The sequence below is a fragment of the Lampetra fluviatilis genome, chromosome 45, assembly GCF_964198595.1.
Source record: "Lampetra fluviatilis chromosome 45, kcLamFluv1.1, whole genome shotgun sequence".
In the NCBI taxonomy this organism is placed as follows: Eukaryota; Metazoa; Chordata; class Hyperoartia; order Petromyzontiformes; family Petromyzontidae; genus Lampetra; species Lampetra fluviatilis.
In genome coordinates this window covers 2,598,660-2,618,341 of record NC_136319.1, presented here as the reverse complement: position 1 = coordinate 2,618,341, position 19,682 = coordinate 2,598,660, and the positions used below count along the sequence as shown (strand labels likewise).

At 53.5% G+C, this 19,682-nt stretch overlaps 1 protein-coding gene and 1 long non-coding RNA gene across 2 annotated transcripts in view; one reads left to right on the top strand and one right to left on the bottom strand.

Annotated features, from left to right (window-relative positions):
• LOC144947519 (uncharacterized) overlaps positions 1–19,682 on the top strand; it is a 543,474-nt gene that overhangs the window by 138,445 nt on the left and 385,347 nt on the right. The gene's annotated exons all lie outside the window — the stretch shown is intronic.
• On the bottom strand, positions 630–17,704 carry LOC144947514 (E3 ubiquitin-protein ligase TRIM11-like). The gene is made up of 8 exons (XM_078876733.1): positions 17,283–17,704; positions 17,039–17,174; positions 16,229–16,324; positions 14,118–14,351; positions 13,971–13,993; positions 12,507–12,515; positions 2,508–2,611; positions 630–1,183 (listed from the first exon to the last, which is right to left on the bottom strand). The coding sequence occupies exons 1-8, from the start codon at positions 17,702–17,704 to the stop codon at positions 630–632; spliced, it is 1,578 nt and encodes a 525-aa protein (XP_078732859.1).

Sequence of the window (19,682 nt, the reverse complement as noted above, 5' to 3'; positions counted from 1 at the left end):
GCCGAGTGGCCCCTCGCCGCGACCTTGCAATCTTAATGCCGGTCGCAGCGCCGCGAAGTAGCATCGGGGGAGGTCGTACAATTTCCTGGCCGCAGGAAACCGTGAAAGTTAATCCCGATAAGGGCTTCTCGGATAAAAACCGGTCGGCCAGGTGACTTCCCCTCGGAGCTCTATGAGGGGGGGAAATGCGTGCGGGTGTGTTTATGTGAGGTGAGGTGAGGGGGACGCGGGGGTCGGCTCCGTCACTTGGTGGTGGCGAGGTCGGGGTGGGGCGCCTGCTGAATGGCTTCGTGGCGGCGGCATCACAGAAAACCTATTGCTGATGTTGTTTGTGTTCCGTATTTTTTATTGTAGAATCGACGATACAAGCGTTACAATGCCACTGTCGTATGCATACATTTATACTTTTTAAATACATTTTTTTTTTGTTGCGTCACTCCCACAACCCATGACACCACCAGTGCATAAACACATCCCAGTTCACCATTGCTAATCACTGCACCCCTACACTACAATCACATGACAGTCACCAGCCAGTCCCGGGCGTGGCACTGCGCAATACGGCGACGAGGGTGGCCAGTGCCGTGCGTCGTGGCGTCTGCACTCTAAGCTGTTCACGTTCACCTTTCTCAGGATGCACCACTCAGATCCACAATCCTCACTGAGGCACCAACTTTACCCCACCCCACCAGTAGCCCAGGATGTAGGGGCTGAGCGAAGGTTTGGTGAAAAGAGTGCAACAGCGCCATGGAGTCGGCGCTGTAAAACGACAGCAGCCCCACGTCCCAGTCCAGATGAACCCCGACTCTCCGTGGAGGCTCCGGCACCGACAGTGAAGTCTCTATCCCGCCATGCCACACTGAGAAGCTGTCGCCATCTTTCCGTATACACCAGGAGACGTCACTCTCTCCCAGGCGGCACTCAGCACCATTCCCTCTACGTGGGATCGTCCCGTACGCGACTCCAACCCGACACCACCGCCCCGCGCTCCCCACGTCCACCTCCCAGTAGTGCTGACCCGACGAGAAGCTCTCAGAGCACAGGGCTTGGTCCCATACATCAAAGCGGTGTGGGTGATGGGGGCGACGCTGGGGGACATCGCTCCACGTCGCTGTCCTGCGATCCGAAGAAATCTGGAGGTGGTCGTGGGCTGAGTTTGTGTCCAGAGTCGGTGAGCGTCCATCTGTGGTGAGGACAGCGACGACGCCCGCACTAATATTAGTTAGTATTAGTGTACACATACTATTCGTTAGTATTAGTGTTCATATACTAATATTCCTTAGTATTAGTGTTCATATACTAATATTCATTAGTATTAGTGTACACAATAATATTCGTTAGTATTATTGTACATATACTAATATTCGTTAGTATTAGTGTACACAATAATATTCGTTAGTATTATTGTACATATACTAATATTCGTTAGTATTAGTGTACATATACTATTATTCGTTAGTATTAGTGAACATATACTATTCTTCGTTAGTATTAGTGTAAATGTACTAATATTCCTTAGTATTAGTGTAAATATGCTAATATTGGTTAGTAGTGTACACATTAGTGTATAATTAGTGAATAATAATTAGTGAATAATAAAGATTAGCAAAAGTGCTACACTAACATGACAATGTGTGTGTATGCAGTGGTAGTGAACAGTGGTGATGATGCCAGCATCACGATGTGAACGCCACTCTCACAGCGTCTCTCTACAAACACAACGCCTGTTCCACAGCCACCACAGCCTCGCACACTCTCACATCCACACACAGACTGTGCGTCAAGCCTCGCACATTCTCACATCCACAAACATACATTGTGTGTCCCTCCTCTGCTGGATGAGCGCCTCCCTGCACTTCGCGTCCGGGGGGGGGTTATTTGACCATACTTCACCGCTCTCGTCGGTGCGCGTTGGCGATGGTGGGGATCGTGAACTTAGAAGCGTAGAGGCGCAGTACAACAAAAGTTCACGCTGTACGGCCCTCTGCTGATGTGATGTGTAAACATTCGGCACGAGGGAGACAAAGGCGACGGGCGTGGTGCTGGCCACTCACCCCCTTGTGTGCCGTGTCGGCCTTCATAGATGATGCTGCTGATCGCTAACAGCACTTTCCTCAGGACACAGCAGTAGGGTTTAGTAGAATATTGAAACTGTTAAAGGAATTGTATTTCACCATGTAGAGCCCACTGATCCATGTCGCTCTCTTTCAGAGTTTGCGTCTCTCTCCCCGTGGTAGCGTGGATTTATTCCTGGTTCCTCGCGTTTTCCCCTCCACATTTAGAATCAATTTGCATTCAGAGGATTTGCCTGCTGCTATGAATATCCACGTGATGAGCCACTTCATAGAGCTGTCAGTTGTGATAGTCAGGTCGCTCCCAAAAAAAGAGGGACATGGTTCAGTGTGTTCCTTACCTGGTAAAATAAAATGAAAAGTTGATGAAGGTGGGGAGCACAGAAGTGCAGTGCAACACAACGGTACACGCGGGTGCAAGACTGAGGCACTCACAGACGAGAGGCAGGAATCTGTTCACGACCCTTTCAAGGGAGCGGATCGTGGTGGCGTCCAGTGAAGTGGGAGGTGGGGGTGCAGATTCCATTGGGATCTCTCTCCTGGGACAACCACCAACAGCATCACACATAGCATCGTTTAACCACAGCATCGGAACACTCAGCATCCGTAGCACACACAGCCCATATCTCACGTACAGTTCGTGTCCCACACACAGCTCGTGTCTGACACACAGCCCATGTCTGACACACAGCCCATGTCTCACACAGCTCGTGTCTCGCACACAGTCAGTGTCTCACACACAGCTCGTGTCTAGCACACAGTCAGTGTCTCACACACAGCCCGTGTCTCACACACAGCTCGTGTCTCACACACAGCCCGTGTCTCACACACAACAACAACAACAACCGCCATTCGCCACTAAGTGGCGGTGACGTCACCACGACGCTTGTGCCAGGCCATGTGCACCCTGAGGCCACGTGAAGTGTCGAACGCCCGCTGGCAGGAGGTCACGGGGCAGACCCAGGTGCCACGGGTCGACTGACCGAGATGACCGGCTGATGCACCACCTGTGCCCCCTACTGTGCCAACTTGCTGTGCTTTAGCCACCCGGCGCTCCGCTCGTTGTTGTGAGCGTCGCTCCTCCGCCCTCCGTTGTTGTTGGAGGGCGACTGCCTCCAACTGCCCAGTAGCGTCCTTCACGAGCCTCCTCCACTGAGGCCGATCTTGACACCGCTGGTACCAGTCATCGGCAAGTCCACTCAGCTCCACGTCCTCCTGTACCACATCACTCCATCTCTTCTCTAGCCCGTGCCGCGCCCGTTTAGCCCCCTCGATCCGGCCGAACAAAAGCTGTTTAGGCATGCGGTGGCTGGGCATGCGGGCTACATGACCCAGCCAACGCAGCCTTGCCTGCCGGAGGAGCTCACTGATGGGACTTTGCCCAGATCTTTCAAGGACTTGTGAGCTCCTCACACAATCCAGCCTGGTTAAACCCAGGATGGATCGTAGGCAGGCCAGCCTAAATGTTTCCAACCGGCGAAGATGCTCCACTAGGGGGGTCCACGTTTCGCAAGCGTAGAGAAGGGAGGGAATGACCGTGGCCGAGAAGACCTGAAGCTTCGTGCGGAGCGACAGACCAGGTAGCTTCCACACAGCATTACGCAACCGATGAAAAGATATTGCCGCTCGACTGATTCGGAGTGAGACCTCTGCTGATAAACTGGAGCCGGTCATGAGCACACTGCCCAGGTATGGGAAACTCTCTACTCTCTCCACAACTGCCCCATCACCGATTGGGAGTTGTGGGGGCGGAGTGCCCTATGGTACAAAATACCCAGGCAGGTGCTTAGTTTTGGTGGGGCTGATGGTAAGGCCCCACCTCTTAGTGGCACACTCCAGTCTCAGCAGCAGCGTCTCCAACTCCTCTTCTGAATGAGCAGCTATTACCAAATCATCGGCATACATAACGTGGTTGACCAATAGGGAGCCATCCCTTGATCGCACCCGGGCGTCGATCAGCCTCCCATTATATCTGTACCAAATGGTAATTCTCCCGGTACAGCTATTGAAGGCTTCACGAACCACGCAGTCGAAATAGATGTTAAATAATGTGGGAGCCAGAGGACATCCCTGTCGCACCCCAAGGTGTACAGGGAAAGGCTCCGACTCCCGGCCACGTAGTTTTACCCGGGCCCGCTCACCATCATGAAGGTCCTTAATGATCGTGAGCAGAGGGTCAGGGACTCCGAAAGCACGAAGAACAACCCAGAGCCCAGTCCTACTGATGGTATCATAGGCCTTGACCAGGTCAATAAAGCAGAGATGTAGGTCTTTTTGGAATTCCCTACACCTCTGCTGTAGCAGACGGACAGAAAATATGGCATCTGTGCAGGACCGCCCTCTCCTGAAACCACATTGGGGCTCCGCAAGCCTCTCCTCAGCATGCCTAGCAAGGCGATGTTGAATAATCCTTGCCAGGACCTTACCCGGCACACTGAGGAGTGAGACAGTCAGTGTCTCACACACAGTCAGTGTCTCACACACAGCCCGTGTCTCACACACAGCCCGTGTCTCACACACAGCCCGTGTCTCACTCACAGCCAGTGTCTCACACACAGCCAGTGTCTCACACACAGCCCGTGTCTCACACACAGCTCGTGTCTCACACACAGCCCGTGTCTCACACACAGCCCGTGTCTCACATACAGTCAGTGTCTCACACACAGCCCGTGTCTCACACACAGCCCGTGTCTCACACACAGTCAGTGTCTCACACACAGTCAGTGTCTCACACACAGCCCGTGTCTCACACACAGCCAGTGTCTCACACACAGCCCGTGTCTCACACACAGTCGGTGTCTCACACACAGCCCGTGTCTCACACACAGTCAGTGTCTCACACACAGCCAGTGTCTCACACACAGCTCGTGTCTCACACACAGCCAGTGTCTCACACACAGCCAGTGTCTCACACACAGCCGGTGTCTCACACACAGCCGGTGTCTCACACACAGCCCGTGTCTCACACACAGCCAGTGTCTCACACACAGCCAGTGTCTCACACACAGTCCGTGTCTCACACACAGTCCGTGTCTCACACACAGCCAGTGTCTCACACACAGCTCGTGTCTCACACACAGCCCGTGTCTCACACACAGCCCGTGTCTCACACACAGCCCGTGTCTCACACACAGTCAGTGTCTCACACACAGTCAGTGTCTCACACACAGCCCGTGTCTCACACACAGTCAGTGTCTCACACACAGCCAGTGTCTCACACACAGCCGGTGTCTCACACACAGCCGGTGTCTCACACACAGCCCGTGTCTCACACACAACCAGTGTCTCACACACAGCCAGTGTCTCACACACAGCCCGTGTCTCACACACAGCCAGTGTCTCACACACAGCTCGTGTCTCACACACAGCCCGTGTCTCACACACAGCCAGTGTCTCACACACAGCCCGTGTCTCACACACAGCTCGTGTCTCACACACAGTCAGTGTCTCACACACAGCTCGTGTCTCACACACAGCCCGTGTCTCACACACAGCCAGTGTCTCACACACAGCCCGTGTCTCACACACAGCCCGTGTCTCACACACAGCCAGTGTCTCACACACAGCCAGTGTCTCACACACAGCCCGTGTCTCACACACAGCCCGTGTCTCACACACAGCCCGTGTCTCACAAACAGCCAGTGTCTCGCACACAGCCAGTGTCTCACACACAGTCAGTGTCTCACACACAGCCCGTGTCTCACACACAGCCCGTGTCTCACACACAGCCCGTGTCTCACACACAGTCAGTGTCTCACACACAGCCAGTGTCTCACACACAGCCCGTGTCTCACACACAGCCAGTGTCTCACACACAGCCCGTGTCTCACACACAGCCCGTGTCTCACACACAGCCCGTGTCTCACACACAGCCAGTGTCTCACACACAGCCCGTGTCTCACACACAGTCAGTGTCTCACACGCAACAACAACAACCGCCATTTGCTACTAAGTGGCGGTGACGTCACCACGACGTTTGTGCCAGGCCAAGTGCACCTTGAGGCCACGTGAAGTGTCGAACGCCCGCTGGCAGGAGGTCACGGGGCAGACCCAGGTGCCACGGGTCGACTGACCGAGATGACCGAGATGACTGGCTGATGCACCACCTGTGCCCCCTACTGTACCAACTTGCTGTGCTTTAGCCATCCGGCGCTCCGCTCGTTGTTGTGAGCGTCGCTCCTCTGCCCTCCGTTGTTGTTGGAGGGCGACTGCCTCCAACTGCCCAGTAGCGTCCTTCAGGAGGCTCCTCCACAGAGGCCGATCTTGACACGGCTGGTACCAGTCATCGGCAAGTCGACTCAGCTCCACGTCCTCCTGTACCACATCACTCCATCTCTTCTCTAGCCCGTTCCGCGCCCGTTTAGCCCCCTCGATCCGGCCGAACAAAAGCTATTTATGTGTAATAACAGCCATAGAGGGTTCACGTGGGGATTGGCTTGCCGGTCCTGCTTGTAGCCAATAAGGGTTGAGATAGGGACCATGGCCCATGCGTCATCACGACAGGTCATCAGGAGTGATTGGCCTAGCCATTCGGGGCCCCAGCCAATGGGGAGCCGGATGAGGGGCGTGGTCCCGGGATTGACAGGGAACCATCGAGAATGGTCGAAGCTGTCCATGTACGATTGGCTGGGGGAACCACGTGACGAAGGGATTAAGAGCGAGTGGAGGGGAACGATCGGGAGCAGACTGGAACTAACGAGAGCAGGGTCACACGCGGACAGGGGCTGGGGTTGCCACGTGCGCGGTGGGGAATTAGTGCGTGGTCTGTCCTCTCTCCGTTGTCTGCCAGCAACGGAGAGTGAGTGAGCAAAGTGTATTGTGGAGTGGAAATAAAAGGACCGATTCCGAAGCCGTCTCTGGAAGGATTATTACACTGGTGTCAGAAGTAATTCTGCGACTGTTTGGACGATCGTCAAGATGTCTAAACACCTCAGAAAAAAGAACCTGCCCGTGCCTCTGTCGGAGGAAGAGGCCGAGACGGAGGAGGATGAGCTGTTGGGAGCTACAGCCCTGGTGCCGCCGACTGACGACGCTCGCCTCGACGCCTCTCAGCGTCGACCGCGGGAAGATGCGACCACCGCAGGACCGAGAGACGAATGGCGGCTGATGGCGGAGCAGATTGAGTCGTTGCGCGCAATTCTGCTAAGCCTGGTGACCGCGGTGGCGTCCTCACCAGCCGTGGGTCGCCAGATCGCCGATCAGCTGGACGCCGCGGGAAGGGGTCCTGCTATAGAAGCGGGACCCGCCATTGCTCCTGCCACGCGGGAGGACGCCGTCGTCTTGGGTGGGGCGGCTGCGCCGGAGTCGTTGGCCGCCATTTTGGGCGCGCCTGCTACCACGCGGACGCCGGACGCCATTTTGTCTGTACCGAGCGGAGAGCGGGAACGGCGGCCGGAGACGCCCGTGGCACGCGCCTGCCACCGCGGACATCGCCTTCCACAAATATAAGAATTTATCGCCGGGGGCGATTGGAGTGCTTTTACGTGGCGCTTCGAGTCGGCTTTTAGATCTGTCAACTGGACGGAGGAAGAAGCGCTGGGAGCGCTACCTACGCTGCTCGATGATGTGTCTCTGGGAGTCTTCCGCTCCATTCCGGCGTCCAAGAAGAAGACACTGCAGGATGCGTTCACAGAGATGGCGGAATTTTACGACCCGCCGACATCGGCCACCAGAAAATTTATGTCGCGTCGCCGGGCACCGGAGGAATCGCCGTTGGCCTATCGGGGGGCGTTGATGGCGATGGCCATGGCCGCCTACCCCGACGCAACGGCCGAGCATTTGGATCCACTCATCCTTTCCCGCATGCTGGAGTTGTCTCAGGAGCTCAACATCTCTCTACCAGTGTGCGGCCACGAACCGCTTTCATCGCGGTGGGTGGCGCGCTGCCTGGACGCTAAGTTTAATCTCAAGCGGTGGGACCAGATGGCGGCGTGGACGGGGAAACCCGAGATCGACGGGCCGCCTCTGGGGTGGTCTCCGCGACTGGTTGTCCACTGCTCCGACGACTCGAGCGACGACGACATGCTGGCTGCTGCTGTCCCGCGTAGGATTCCGGGCCGGCGGCTGCGTGACCAGTGGGACGACTACACGGCCCGACCGCGTGCGAGGGCCGGGTCGTCCGACCACCGGCCGACGTCAGCCGCGTGTTTTAAGTGCGGCAGACGGGGCCACTTCGCCCGTGACTGCCGCTGCCGACCTCTGCTGTCGCCTCCTCCACCAAGGGGACATCCATCTCCTCTACCTGCCGCGGAACTGCAACAACCTCGGGCGAGTCGGCACAAATCGGACACCCGGCAGGTCATGTCACATCACTCATCCACTCGCACTCATTCTTACAATCCTAAGGCCGATTTTACTTCTCCTGCTCCATTGACACGCTCTGCTACACAGTGGAAGAAATTGGCTCGCAGGATTGTGGCTGCGGCGTCGGGCTCGTCGACGGTACGTGGTACCATCGACGGCGTTGACGTCCGTATCTTGGTGGACACTGGCGCATCGGCTACCATCATTTCGGATGTAATTTTTCATTTGTTGTCCATTCTTGCATCGAGAATACGCAAGGTTAATGATGCGTGTGTTGCCGCCAATGGGGGGAGCATGGGTATCTGCGGACAGGTGGATGTGCGCATCGCTATCGGAAATATTACTGCCGCAGGACCTGTGTTAATTTCTCGCTCGCTAGCTGTTCCATGCTTGTTGGGGACGGATTTCTTGCGCCGGATGCCGTTGCGAATACGGGTCGACCAGGACTGTTTGGAAATGCCGGGGGGTCGTAGGATGGCGTTCCTGCCTTCCCTGCTGGCCAAGGCGCCTACAGGTAACGCAGTTACTGCTGTAGTTGCGGCTACGGTGGAAGTTCCATCGGGAGCGCAAATGCTCATTCCGCTACGTTACCGAAAACCGCTTCAAATGGGGAGGGGTGCGAAAGGCGTGCTATTATCCCCATCGAATTCCGTATCGAAATCCTTTTCTTTGGCGGCGGCACAAACGATTGTGCGCCCAGGTCAGGCACCTTTCATACAGGTCTTGAATGGGGGACCTGATCGCGTTGTTGTTCCGGAGGGATCGGTGCTGGCTCACGCCACTACCGATTTCGCCTCTTGTGAAAAACCGCCGCGCGCTCGGATGCCTGCTGATAGGTCTCCGCATGATCATTCACAAGAACGCTGGATCGCGGATTTATGCGGAGAGAATTCTTCCTTGTCAAATGAACATAGGAACGCCTTGCGTTCGCTGTTGCTGCAGTACGCTGATGTGTTCAGCAGGAATGATTTGGACCTCGGACGCACATCGCTTTTGTCGCACCATATTGAAACCGGTGCATCGCCACCTGTCTGTATGCACCCTCACCGCATGAGCCCGGCGGAAAGGAGACACGTGCGTGGGGCGGTGGATGAATTGCTGGCAGCGGATATTATCTCGCCATCCAACAGTCTTTGGGGCGCGCCCGTCGTTTTGGTTAAGAAAAAAGATGGTGGTACGAGGTTTTGCGTTGATTTCCGCCGGTTGAACAAAATCTCGGTAGCGGACGCGTACCCCTTACCGAGGATGGATGACTCATTGGATGCTTTATCGGGTGCTAAATTCTTTTCCACCCTTGACCTGTCCTCGGGCTTCTGGCAGCTTCCCCTCGATGACGAGTCAAAACCCAAAACGGCATTCCGCACGCCGCAAGGCCTCTTTGAATTTAATCGGTTGCCGATGGGCCTGAACGCGGCTCCGGCCACGTTTCAGCGGCTCATGGAGTTGGTGTTGGCGGGACTGCAGTGGGAAACGTGCCTCATATATCTAGACGATATAATTGTCTTTAGCCGCACGTTCGAGGAACACCTCCAACGCCTTGAGACAGTTTTGCAAAGAATGCAGGCGGCTGACCTTAAGTTTAAACCGAAGAAATGCCACCTCCTGCAACACTCCGTCCGTTATCTGGGTCATATTGTCAGTTCGGACGGCGTATCCACTGACCCTCTGAAAACGAAGTGTGTACGTGAGTGGCCCACACCCACCTCAGTGGGTGATGTTCGGCGGTTTATTGGATTCGCTTCCTATTATCGCCGCTTCGTTAAGAACTTTGCGATGTTGGCAAAACCATTACACGTTCTGACTGGCAAAAATCAAAGGTTTAAATGGGGGGCGGAGGAAGAAAGTTCCTTTATGGCACTTCGGGACCACCTCGCCACGGCGCCTACGTTAGATTACCCAGATTTTTCACAGCTGTTCATCCTTGATACGGATGCTAGTGATATCGGCATTGGGGCCGTTTTGTCGCAACGTAAGGATGGAGTTGAGAGAGTGGTGGCGTATGGCAGCAGGGTTCTGTCCCCTGCGGAAACGCGATATTGCGTGACAAGGCGGGAACTTTTGGCAATTGTCCATTTTGTTCGATTGTACCGACCGTACCTGTATGGACGGAAATTCCTGGTCCGCACTGATCATGCGGCTTTGCAATATTCCCTCAAGTTGGATCAGCCGTCAGGCCAATTGGCCCGGTGGTTGGAATCGTTACAGGAATTTTCCTTCGATATAACGTACCGAAAGGGAGCCCGTCATGCGAACGCTGATGCGCTCTCGAGGCTGCCGCCCGTTCCTCCGTGCACTTGCCTGATGGGCACTCACCGCTGTGCCGCACCGCCCACGTCGCCCTGCCCGGTTATGGGGGCGATAGCGAATGAGGACGATGCAGGGGCGAAAGCGAAAGAGGAGGACCAGCAGGTGTCGGTGGACACCGATGACACCTTACGGCTGCCGCACGCGGTCTGGTTGCGCGAGCAGGAGGCCGATGCCTCGCTGTCTCCACTACGTAAATTGGTTGGGAAACAGAAATCGCAATTTGCGGGCTGGAAGTGGCAGATGTTCCGGGGTAAGTCGGGATTGCTAATGTGTACCGACGGGGTGTCTGACCGACCACGCTTGGTGGTGCCTACTTCGCTGCGCTACGACCTGCTCCGTGCTCTGCACGCTGATAAGTTGATGCACCTTGGCGTCCAAAAGACTTTGGCCGCGATGCAAAAGGATTTTTTCTGGGCCGGTATGACGGCGGACATCAATGATTTTGTCCGCTCGTGCCATGACTGTGCGAAAAGGAAGCCGCCTCGGAGCCGCTATGTACCACCGTTGCGTTTCATTGAAGTTTCCCGTATTAACGAATTAGTGGCTCTCGACATTCTGGGGCCGTTTCCCCCGTCGGCTAGGGGCAATAAATACCTTCTGGTCGGGGTGGAATATTTTTCTCGATGGCCGATGGCCTGGCCTCTGCCCGACCAAACGGCAGCGTCCATCACCGACGCTTTCTTGAACGGGTATGTCATGGACAAGGGGGCACCTGAAAGGCTGCTCACAGATCAAGGCCGGAATTTCTCTTCTAAATTGCTTAGGGAAGTTTGTGACGCGCTAGGTACAAAGAAAGTTCGCACCTCCCCATGCCATCCACAAACAGATGGTATGGTGGAACGATTCAATCGTACCCTTTCCGCTATGCTTTGTCACACGGTCAGTGAAAAGCAAACCGATTGGGACTTGCACATACCAGGCGTTTTGGCGGCATACCGCATGGTTCCACACACGTCCACGGGATACTCACCGTTTTTTTTTATGTATGGCGTGAAAATGTTCCACCCATCGATGTGCAACTGGGTACGCCGAGTAAACAACCGTCCCGCTCCCTGCCTGACCACGTGCGTGACTCGCTTGAACGAGTAACGGAAGCGCGAGAGGCTGCCCGGTGTGCGACGGCCCGTGCTCAGGCAAGGAACGAACGGTACGCACGTCGATCGCATACTCGCATGCCTTGGTCAGTGGGAGACCTGGCGTGGCTCCACTGCCCCCAGGTACCTGCGGGCACATCCCCTAAACTGCACAGGCCATGGCGGGGGCCTGTGACGCTCGTAGACGTTCGGAACTCGCAAAGTATCCGTGTTCAATACGGCAAACGTCGGTGGTATGTTCATTCCTCGCGACTTAAACCCTATGTTGACGCGCGTGTCGGTCCTTCATCCCCAAAAGCTGACCTGCCGGGTTCTGCTGGGCCGACTACGACGCTGGACACGCCCGTTGATCCCAGGGGGGATTGTGTTGTGCCTCCTGCAGATGAACAGGTTCTGAGGGCTGGGGAAGCCCCCGCTGCCCCCCCTCCAACGGGGCCCGCCCTGGACGTGACCAAGCACCAACAACCGACTTCTTCTTCGAGCCTGCCACCTCCTGTCCATCCGGAAGCAAAGCGACCTTGCGCTGGGAGCGGAGAGGGTCCCGCGTCGCGTACGCGGTCGAAATCTCTTCCGTTTCGTTAACGTTTGATCGTTTCGCTCATTCCCTGTCGTTACCGCGCTGCAGGGGCGCCCTAATGTATGTTGTGATTTTTTATTATTATTATGGGTGACTGTTTTAAATGTTGTTAGGCGCGGGAACGCCGGTTCACCCTCAAATTGTTAAACGCACCTTGGTGCCCTAATAAGATGTTGCGGAATTGGTTCTTCACCCTTTTCCCAGCCGAGACGGCTAAATTTTTTCACCCGGGGGCGGGGGGGGGGTGATGTAATAACAGCCATAGAGGGTTAACGTGGGGATTGGCTTGCCGGTCCTGCTTGTAGCCAATAAGGGTTGAGATAGGGACCATGGCCCATGCGTCATCACGACAGGTCATCAGGAGTGATTGGCCTAGCCATTCGGGGCCCCAGCCAATGGGGAGCCGGATGAGGGGCGTGGTCCCGGGATTGACAGGGAACCATCGAGAATGGTCGAAGCTGTCCATGTACGATTGGCTGGGGGAACCACGTGACGAAGGGATTAAGAGCGAGTGGAGGGGAACGATCGGGAGCAGACTGGAACTAACGAGAGCAGGGTCACGCGTGGACGGGGGCTGGGGTTGCCACGTGCGCGGTGGGGACTTAGTGCGTTGTCTGTCCTCTCTCCGTTGTCTGCCAGCAACGGAGAGTGAGTGAGCAAAGTGTATTGTGGAGTGGAAATAAAAGGACCGATTCCGAAGCCGTCTCTGGAAGGATTATTACATATGCATGCGGTCATGTAGCCCGCATGCCCATCCAACGCAGCCTTGCCTGCCGGAGGAGCTCACCGATGGAACTTTGTCCAGATCTTTCAAGGATTTGTGAGCTCCTCACACAATCCAGCCTGGTTAAACCCAGGATGGATCGTAGGCAGGCCAGCCTAAATGTTTCCAACCGACAGTCAGTGTCTCACACACAGTCGGTGTCTTACACACAGTCAGTGTCTCACACACAGTCAGTGTCTCACACAGCCCGTGTCTCACACACAGTCGGTGTCTCACACACAGCCCGTGTCTCACAGACAGTCAGTGTCTCACACAGCCCCTGCCACACACACGCAGTCTCACACGAAGATAAAGACAAAGATCCTCTATGTAGCCTTAACAGACTGTAGGAGCAAGTGCTGTTAGCGAGCACCTTTGAAGGCCGGAACGGTACACGGGTGGATGGGTGGCCAGCACCCCGCCCGACCGCCTTTGTCTCCTCAGTGGCGATGTTTACACATCTAACAGGTACAAATTTGAGGCTGAATCTACCTAGGGGAGACCCAGGTTCAGATAATCATCACTGTGGAGTTTGTCGTGAGCGGGTATCGAACTCGGGTCACCGGGTTCACAGCACAGCGCGCTAACCGCTTTACTACCACTCACACAGCCTGTGTCTCACACAGCCCTTGTCTCACTAAAACTGCCCATGTCTCAAACACAGCTCGTGTCTCACGAACAGTCCGTGTCTCACACCATCAGCCCGTGTCTCAAACACAGTCAGTGTCTCAGACAGCCTGCATGTCTAACACACACACAAACACACCCTGTGTCTAACACACAGAGCCCGTGTGTCTAACACACACAGCCCGTGTGTTGTGAGTGTTTAACCGTGAGATATTAAGGATCTATACCTGCGCGTCTCCTCCAGGTGCCCCTGTTGAAGAGAGAGAGAGAGTGATCATTAGTGACGTCTCTACCCTTGCACAACGAGTCCCTCTGCCACTGCCCGCTCTGTTGTTCTGGACACCCAAACGGCGTCTCACAGAGTCGCTCCCCACCTGCAGGAAGGCGAGCGAGTCGTTCTTGTGCTCCAGAGCGCGCAGGCGAACGGCCGCCGCCTGGAGCTCGCCGATCTGCCGCTTGTGACGAGCGATGTCCTCCTCGATCCGGGACAGCAGCTCGTGCTCCTTCACGGCCACACGACGTAGAGCCTCCCTCTCGTCCTCGTCCAGAGCCTTCCTTAGGCGGGCGAACTTGCCCGTGATGCGACCTCTGATCCCGGCCACCGATTGCTGTGGAGACGCGGTGACTATGAGCCACTCCGTGTGTGTGTGTGGGCGCAGCGGTGGCTAGGAGATGTTGACTCCTTTGCCTGGTATATAGCAGGTCGTGGTTCGATCCTGACCCTGATACCGTATATTTGGAGTTTGTTTTCTCTGTAGCCATATGGATTTTTCTCTGGGTCCTCGGTTTTTGCCTCCACAATTAGAATCGACGGTACGCATTTAGATATTTGGCTGCTAGCAATTTCAACATTACAATCATCCACTTTGTTGAGCTATCATTTATAATAGCCAGGTCGCTTCTGACAAATAACCTCTTCTGGTAAAAAAAAAAAATTTAGACTATGGGTCTCTGTGGCTGTCTATGAGTCTCTATGGGCCTAATATCTCTATAGATCTGTATGTCTCTCTCGGGGTCTCTCTGTATCTCTATGCCTGCCTATGTATCTCTCTGTGTGACTTTGATATCTCTATGGGTCTGGTATCTCTATGGGTGTCTATGTATCGATATGGGTCTCGATGTATATTTGGCTGCTGCAATACATTTCCACGTGATGATGATGTCAGTCATTTGGTTGATCTGTAATTTGTGACTGCCAGGTCACTTCTGAAAAATAACTACACAGCTCAGTGGGCTTTACCTGGTAAAATAATAAAATAATATTCCTTTGTAGTGAATCATTCCCCAGTGACGAGGCGCCCATTGGACTGTGGGATCCATGCCAAGGGGGAAAGAGGGGTGCCGCTCTTCTCTTGTTTCTCCCCTAGAGGGCGCTGAGGTCGTGGGTGTTGAGACTCGGGCGCTCGGAGTATGGTGGGGGCCCCCTCGTGGGTCCGACGAGATGTGGCGAGATGTTAACTACCTCACGTGGTATACAGGGAGTCGTGGGTTCGATCATGACCATAATTATTTCTGCATATTTGGAGTCTGCGTTATTCTCCCTGTGATCGCGTAGATTTTTCTCCGAGTCCTGCGGCTTTTCCTTCCACATTTAAAATTGGCGTAATCAAGGTCAGGTTTTCCCACGAATCCGACTCGGGTTTAGAGTCAAAGGCATTAGTTATCTGCTGTGAACAACCCGCAGAGCCCAAGAGTGTCTCCGAGTTCAAGCAAGCGTTTAGAGTACCGTATTTAGAGTATTTGCTGCTATCTATTTCCACTTGATAAGCCATTTCATTGAGCTATCATTTATGATATTCAGGTTCCGTCTGCAAAAGAGCTACATGGTTCATTGGGGCCTTACCTGGTGAAATAAAAAATAGTTTAATCTATGGGTCTCTATGTATCTCTAGTGGTCTCTATGTATCTTTGTGGGTCTCTATGTATCTCTGTGGCTCTGCTGCTATATCTTTTCACGTGATGATGTCAAGCACTTTGTCGAGCTGCTATCATTTGTGACAGCCAGGGTCGTTTCTGAAAATATCTACACAGCTCACTGGGGCCTTACCTGGTAAAATAAAAATAGTTGTAGTTAAAATAGACTACGGTGACACGATTAGGGACGGCGTGGGGTGCAAATGTGAGGTGTGCATGCCTCTGCGTCCGTGCCGGTGCACGACCTAAAGTGCAGTGCAACATCTGCACCACATCTCCACTCCGACAATCCGTTGCAGTGGCACTCTCTACATTTTTTTTGCCACAGGAGTGGAAGACGCAATGCCGATTAACCCGACCTCGCGGCAGACTCGCCAATGCGGCTACCGAATGCGGTAAATGTGCAAACCACTTGTAGTTAATGTTGAGTTTGAAAGTGAATGATATAATTACAGTAAGAGGCATCAAAGTTATGAAGCTGCACGAAGTTCGATTGACTGCATTTTGACCTCTACGACTTCCACACTGGGTGGAGATCACGAGGGCCAAAGAGCCAGACCCAGAACGGTACCTGCGCCTCCTTGTGAGTGGCCTCCATCCGCTTCACGGACTTCTCCGCCTGCTTCATCTTCTCCTCCACCGCTTGCGTCTCATACCCAACGCGCGTCTGTAGTGAGATACGAGACGTTACCAGGGGGAGACTCCAGCCCCCTGAGCCACCCCTCAACACTGCCCTTCCCTCCACACAGACTCCTCTACAACAAAGGCCCTCATCTCCACGCTGCCTCTCTACGGCGATTGAGACGGGGGGCACGGGCAGTGGGCAAGCTGATGCCTCGATGTAGCAGCAGCCGGTGGGGGCCATGCTGGCTTGGTGTCCATACCGACTCAGACCCAAGAGCCTATGTGCGCACAGCTGTCTCGTTTAAAATAATTTAATAGAATTGTCTATCAGGTGGCTTTGATATCAGTCTCACATCTCTATTCACTTAATTCCTTTACACGGGAATTGTTTAGTGAGAGCCTGGCATGAAATACATCCTGAGGCTATATCCTAAAACGCCAAGTAGGAGATGTCAACACAGTCAGAGACAGTGATTTAAAAGAGAGAGCATGAACATACTCTTTGGCTCTTTCGGTTAAGTCACATAGGTAGAAAAAATAAGAGATCACGACGTTTCGATCGCAACACAAGCAATCGTAATCAGGTGTGAAACAAACAGCAGGAGGACTGCTGTGTTTGTTTCGAAATGTCGTGATCTGTTATTTTTTCTACCGTCGTGACTTTACCGAAAGAACCAAAGAGTATGGATTCCTGTTGTAAATCCCAGTTACAGAATTAGTCAGATCGTTTTGTGGTGTCTCACTCTGAGGGCCTCACCTTCCGTATCTCGTGCTCCTTCTTCAGCATGGTGACATCATGTCCTTTGTGTTCACCTGTGATGGTGCAAATTAAGCAGACCAGGCTGCTGTCTACTGTGCAGTAGAATTTCAGCTCCTCACTGTGTTCAGGGCATCTTCGCTCATCCAAGCTCGCAGTGGGATCCACCACGGCACGGTCTCTCAACCTGGGATTATCCTCGTGAGGCTTCACGTGCCTTTTAGAGAATGACAGCTTCCGGCACAATTGCTCCTCCAGGTTCGCGATGGGAGCCACCAGGAGGTGTTCTCTCAACCTGAGATTCTCCAAGTGAGGCCTCAAGTGCGTCGCACAGAAGGACATCTCACATCTCAGGCAAGTCTTCACTGCAGGAGTCTGGCCGTCACCGCAGATGTCACACACAACGGCCGCGGCCATCCCGTCTCCAACTCGGAGCTGCTCCGCCAAGTTGGCGAGGGCCACGTTCTTCCTCAGCAGGGGTCGCACAGGGAAGGTGGCTCGGCACTGCGGGCAGCTGAAGCTGATCGCTGTCTCCCAGGCGGCCTCCAGGCACCGCAGGCAGAACGAGTGTCCGCAGCTCAGCGTGGAGGGACAGACGAACGTGCCCAGGCAGATGGAGCAGCGCAGCTCACTATCCACACTCTCACTGGGAGTCGCGCTCGCCATGACCCATGATTTCACTGGGATCACTCGCTGTGTGGCTCAGAGAGACGCTGGACCAGGATCTCTCTCTTATAGCGATGGTGAAGAAGGAAGTAAAATACTTTCAATATGTTCATTGTCGTCACTGACATCACGAGACACTCCCTGGAGTGTGAACCCGCGCCTTTGGCGCCCAAACAGCAGCCTCAAGGTGAACACGGCTTCTGTACACACCTTGACATTTAAATAAATTAGTGGTGTTGTTAATGAGTGACTAATGCAGCCAGCTATAGCTGCAGGGGTTTGGTAGTACATGTTGTTTGTCATTTATTGTGAAAATTCTGTCACAGTTCCTATGATCACTGTTTCATTGCTTTCATGGCTTTATTTTGGTGATTTCGAAAAGTTTATTGGTTTGGCCTAGTTTGTTTGTTGTAGTACGGAGTTAGACTGATGGCCTTAATCTAAGTTGTCTGGTGGTTGTTGTTGTTGTTTGACTTGCATCCCACTGGGATTTTTGCACACAGCGTTGGTGTACGGTGTTTTTTCTGCAAGTTTTGCTGTCTTTCCTTGGATTTTCTGTTTGCACTTAGTCACATATTAACTTTAAGATGTTTTCTTGTTTATGTTTTTGTTTTTTGTTTGTTGCGGTTGCACCCGATTCAAGAGCCGAATGGCTGACAGGGCTATACCTAATAAATGAACTTGAACTTGAATATAAATCGGTGAGGCTCAGCTGCGGTCGTTCATTCTAGAGATTAGTGTTGAGAGATGACCTCATCCTCCTACAGCAAGTTGGTGGCAATATGTTATCTCCCTCGTCAGGTATACAGGTGGTGGTGGGTTGATCCCAATCCTGACGCCTGCTTTATATTTAAAGTTTGCATCTCACTCTTTCTCCGTGGTCGCGTGGATTTTTCTCCGGATCTTCCGGTTCTTTCCCTCCACATTTACAATCAACATCACGTGTTTAGAGTAGTTGGCTGCAATACATTTACACGTGATAAGTCATCATTTGTGGTCAGGTCGTTTCTGAAAAAGAGCCACACGGCTCAGTGAGCCTTACCTGCTAAAATTTAAATATATAGTTGGTATAGTTGTAGATATCTCATGATGTCCTGTAACTCCATCTCCGTGTAATTACCCCAACGTGACAAGTTGCTTGAATGTCATCGTGGCATCAGAAAAAAAAATACCTGTAGCCTCCCGTGACAGATCCTGGAATCTTGAGCCATTTGCTAGCAGTGTGAATCTATCACCAACTCTACCTGCTGGCGATGTCACCGTCTCTCACTCTGACCTTGTCCGAGACTCCAGATCCCCGTGCCGACCATTCACAGCCGCACCCACCGCTTACTTCACCTGCGTTGTTGTTTCACATTCACACGCACGGCTACTCAACGCGCATGCACGCGCAGCAACACGAATGCCCATCGGCGTTCACTATGATGTTAAAAAGAAAATTCTAATTAAACTCAACTATTTTTATTTCACCCGGTAAAGCCCACTGAAATGTTAGCTTATTTTTCAGAAGCGACCTGCCCATTACAATTAATAGCTCAACAAAGTTGCTCATCATGTTGGAAATTTATAGCAGCCAAATAATCTAAATACTGCACTCCAAACGTTTACTTGAACCCGGAGACGCTCTCTTGGGCTCTGCGGGTTGTTCACAGCAGATAACGAATGCCTTGGATTCGACACCTCAGGCGGACTGAGTTCCACTGAACACACTGCCTGGACTCGTCCACGTTACTTACTAACGGATAAAAACTTGTCACTGTGTTTGAAAAGGGTCCTTCTACAAGGTCACCAATGCGAGTGATGGGGGTTCCCACGATGTCCACGGCTCATTCCTTGGTGCAGCAGCAGCAGAGACGGTTCAGTGCTCAGTGAGGCGCAGTGGCTCCAAGCCAGGCAGGCAGCGCGATCCGCCGCGGGTTTTGTAGCCAACAAATCTTGGCAGCTTCCCGGCAGAGCCGGTTAGGTGACAGCTCAGCAC

Coding starts and splice junctions, on each gene's coding strand:
- LOC144947514 (XM_078876733.1), bottom strand. CDS start 17,704: ATGGCGAGCGCGACTCCCAGTGAGAGTGTGGATAGTGAGCTGCGCTGC. Junction 14,352..16,228: donor CCACTCACAAGGAGGCGCAG/GTACCGTTCTGG, acceptor GCGTCTCCACAG/CAATCGGTGGCCGGGATCAG. Junction 1,184..2,507: donor CAGATTCCTGCCTCTCGTCT/GTGAGTGCCTCA, acceptor TCCTCACCACAG/ATGGACGCTCACCGACTCTG.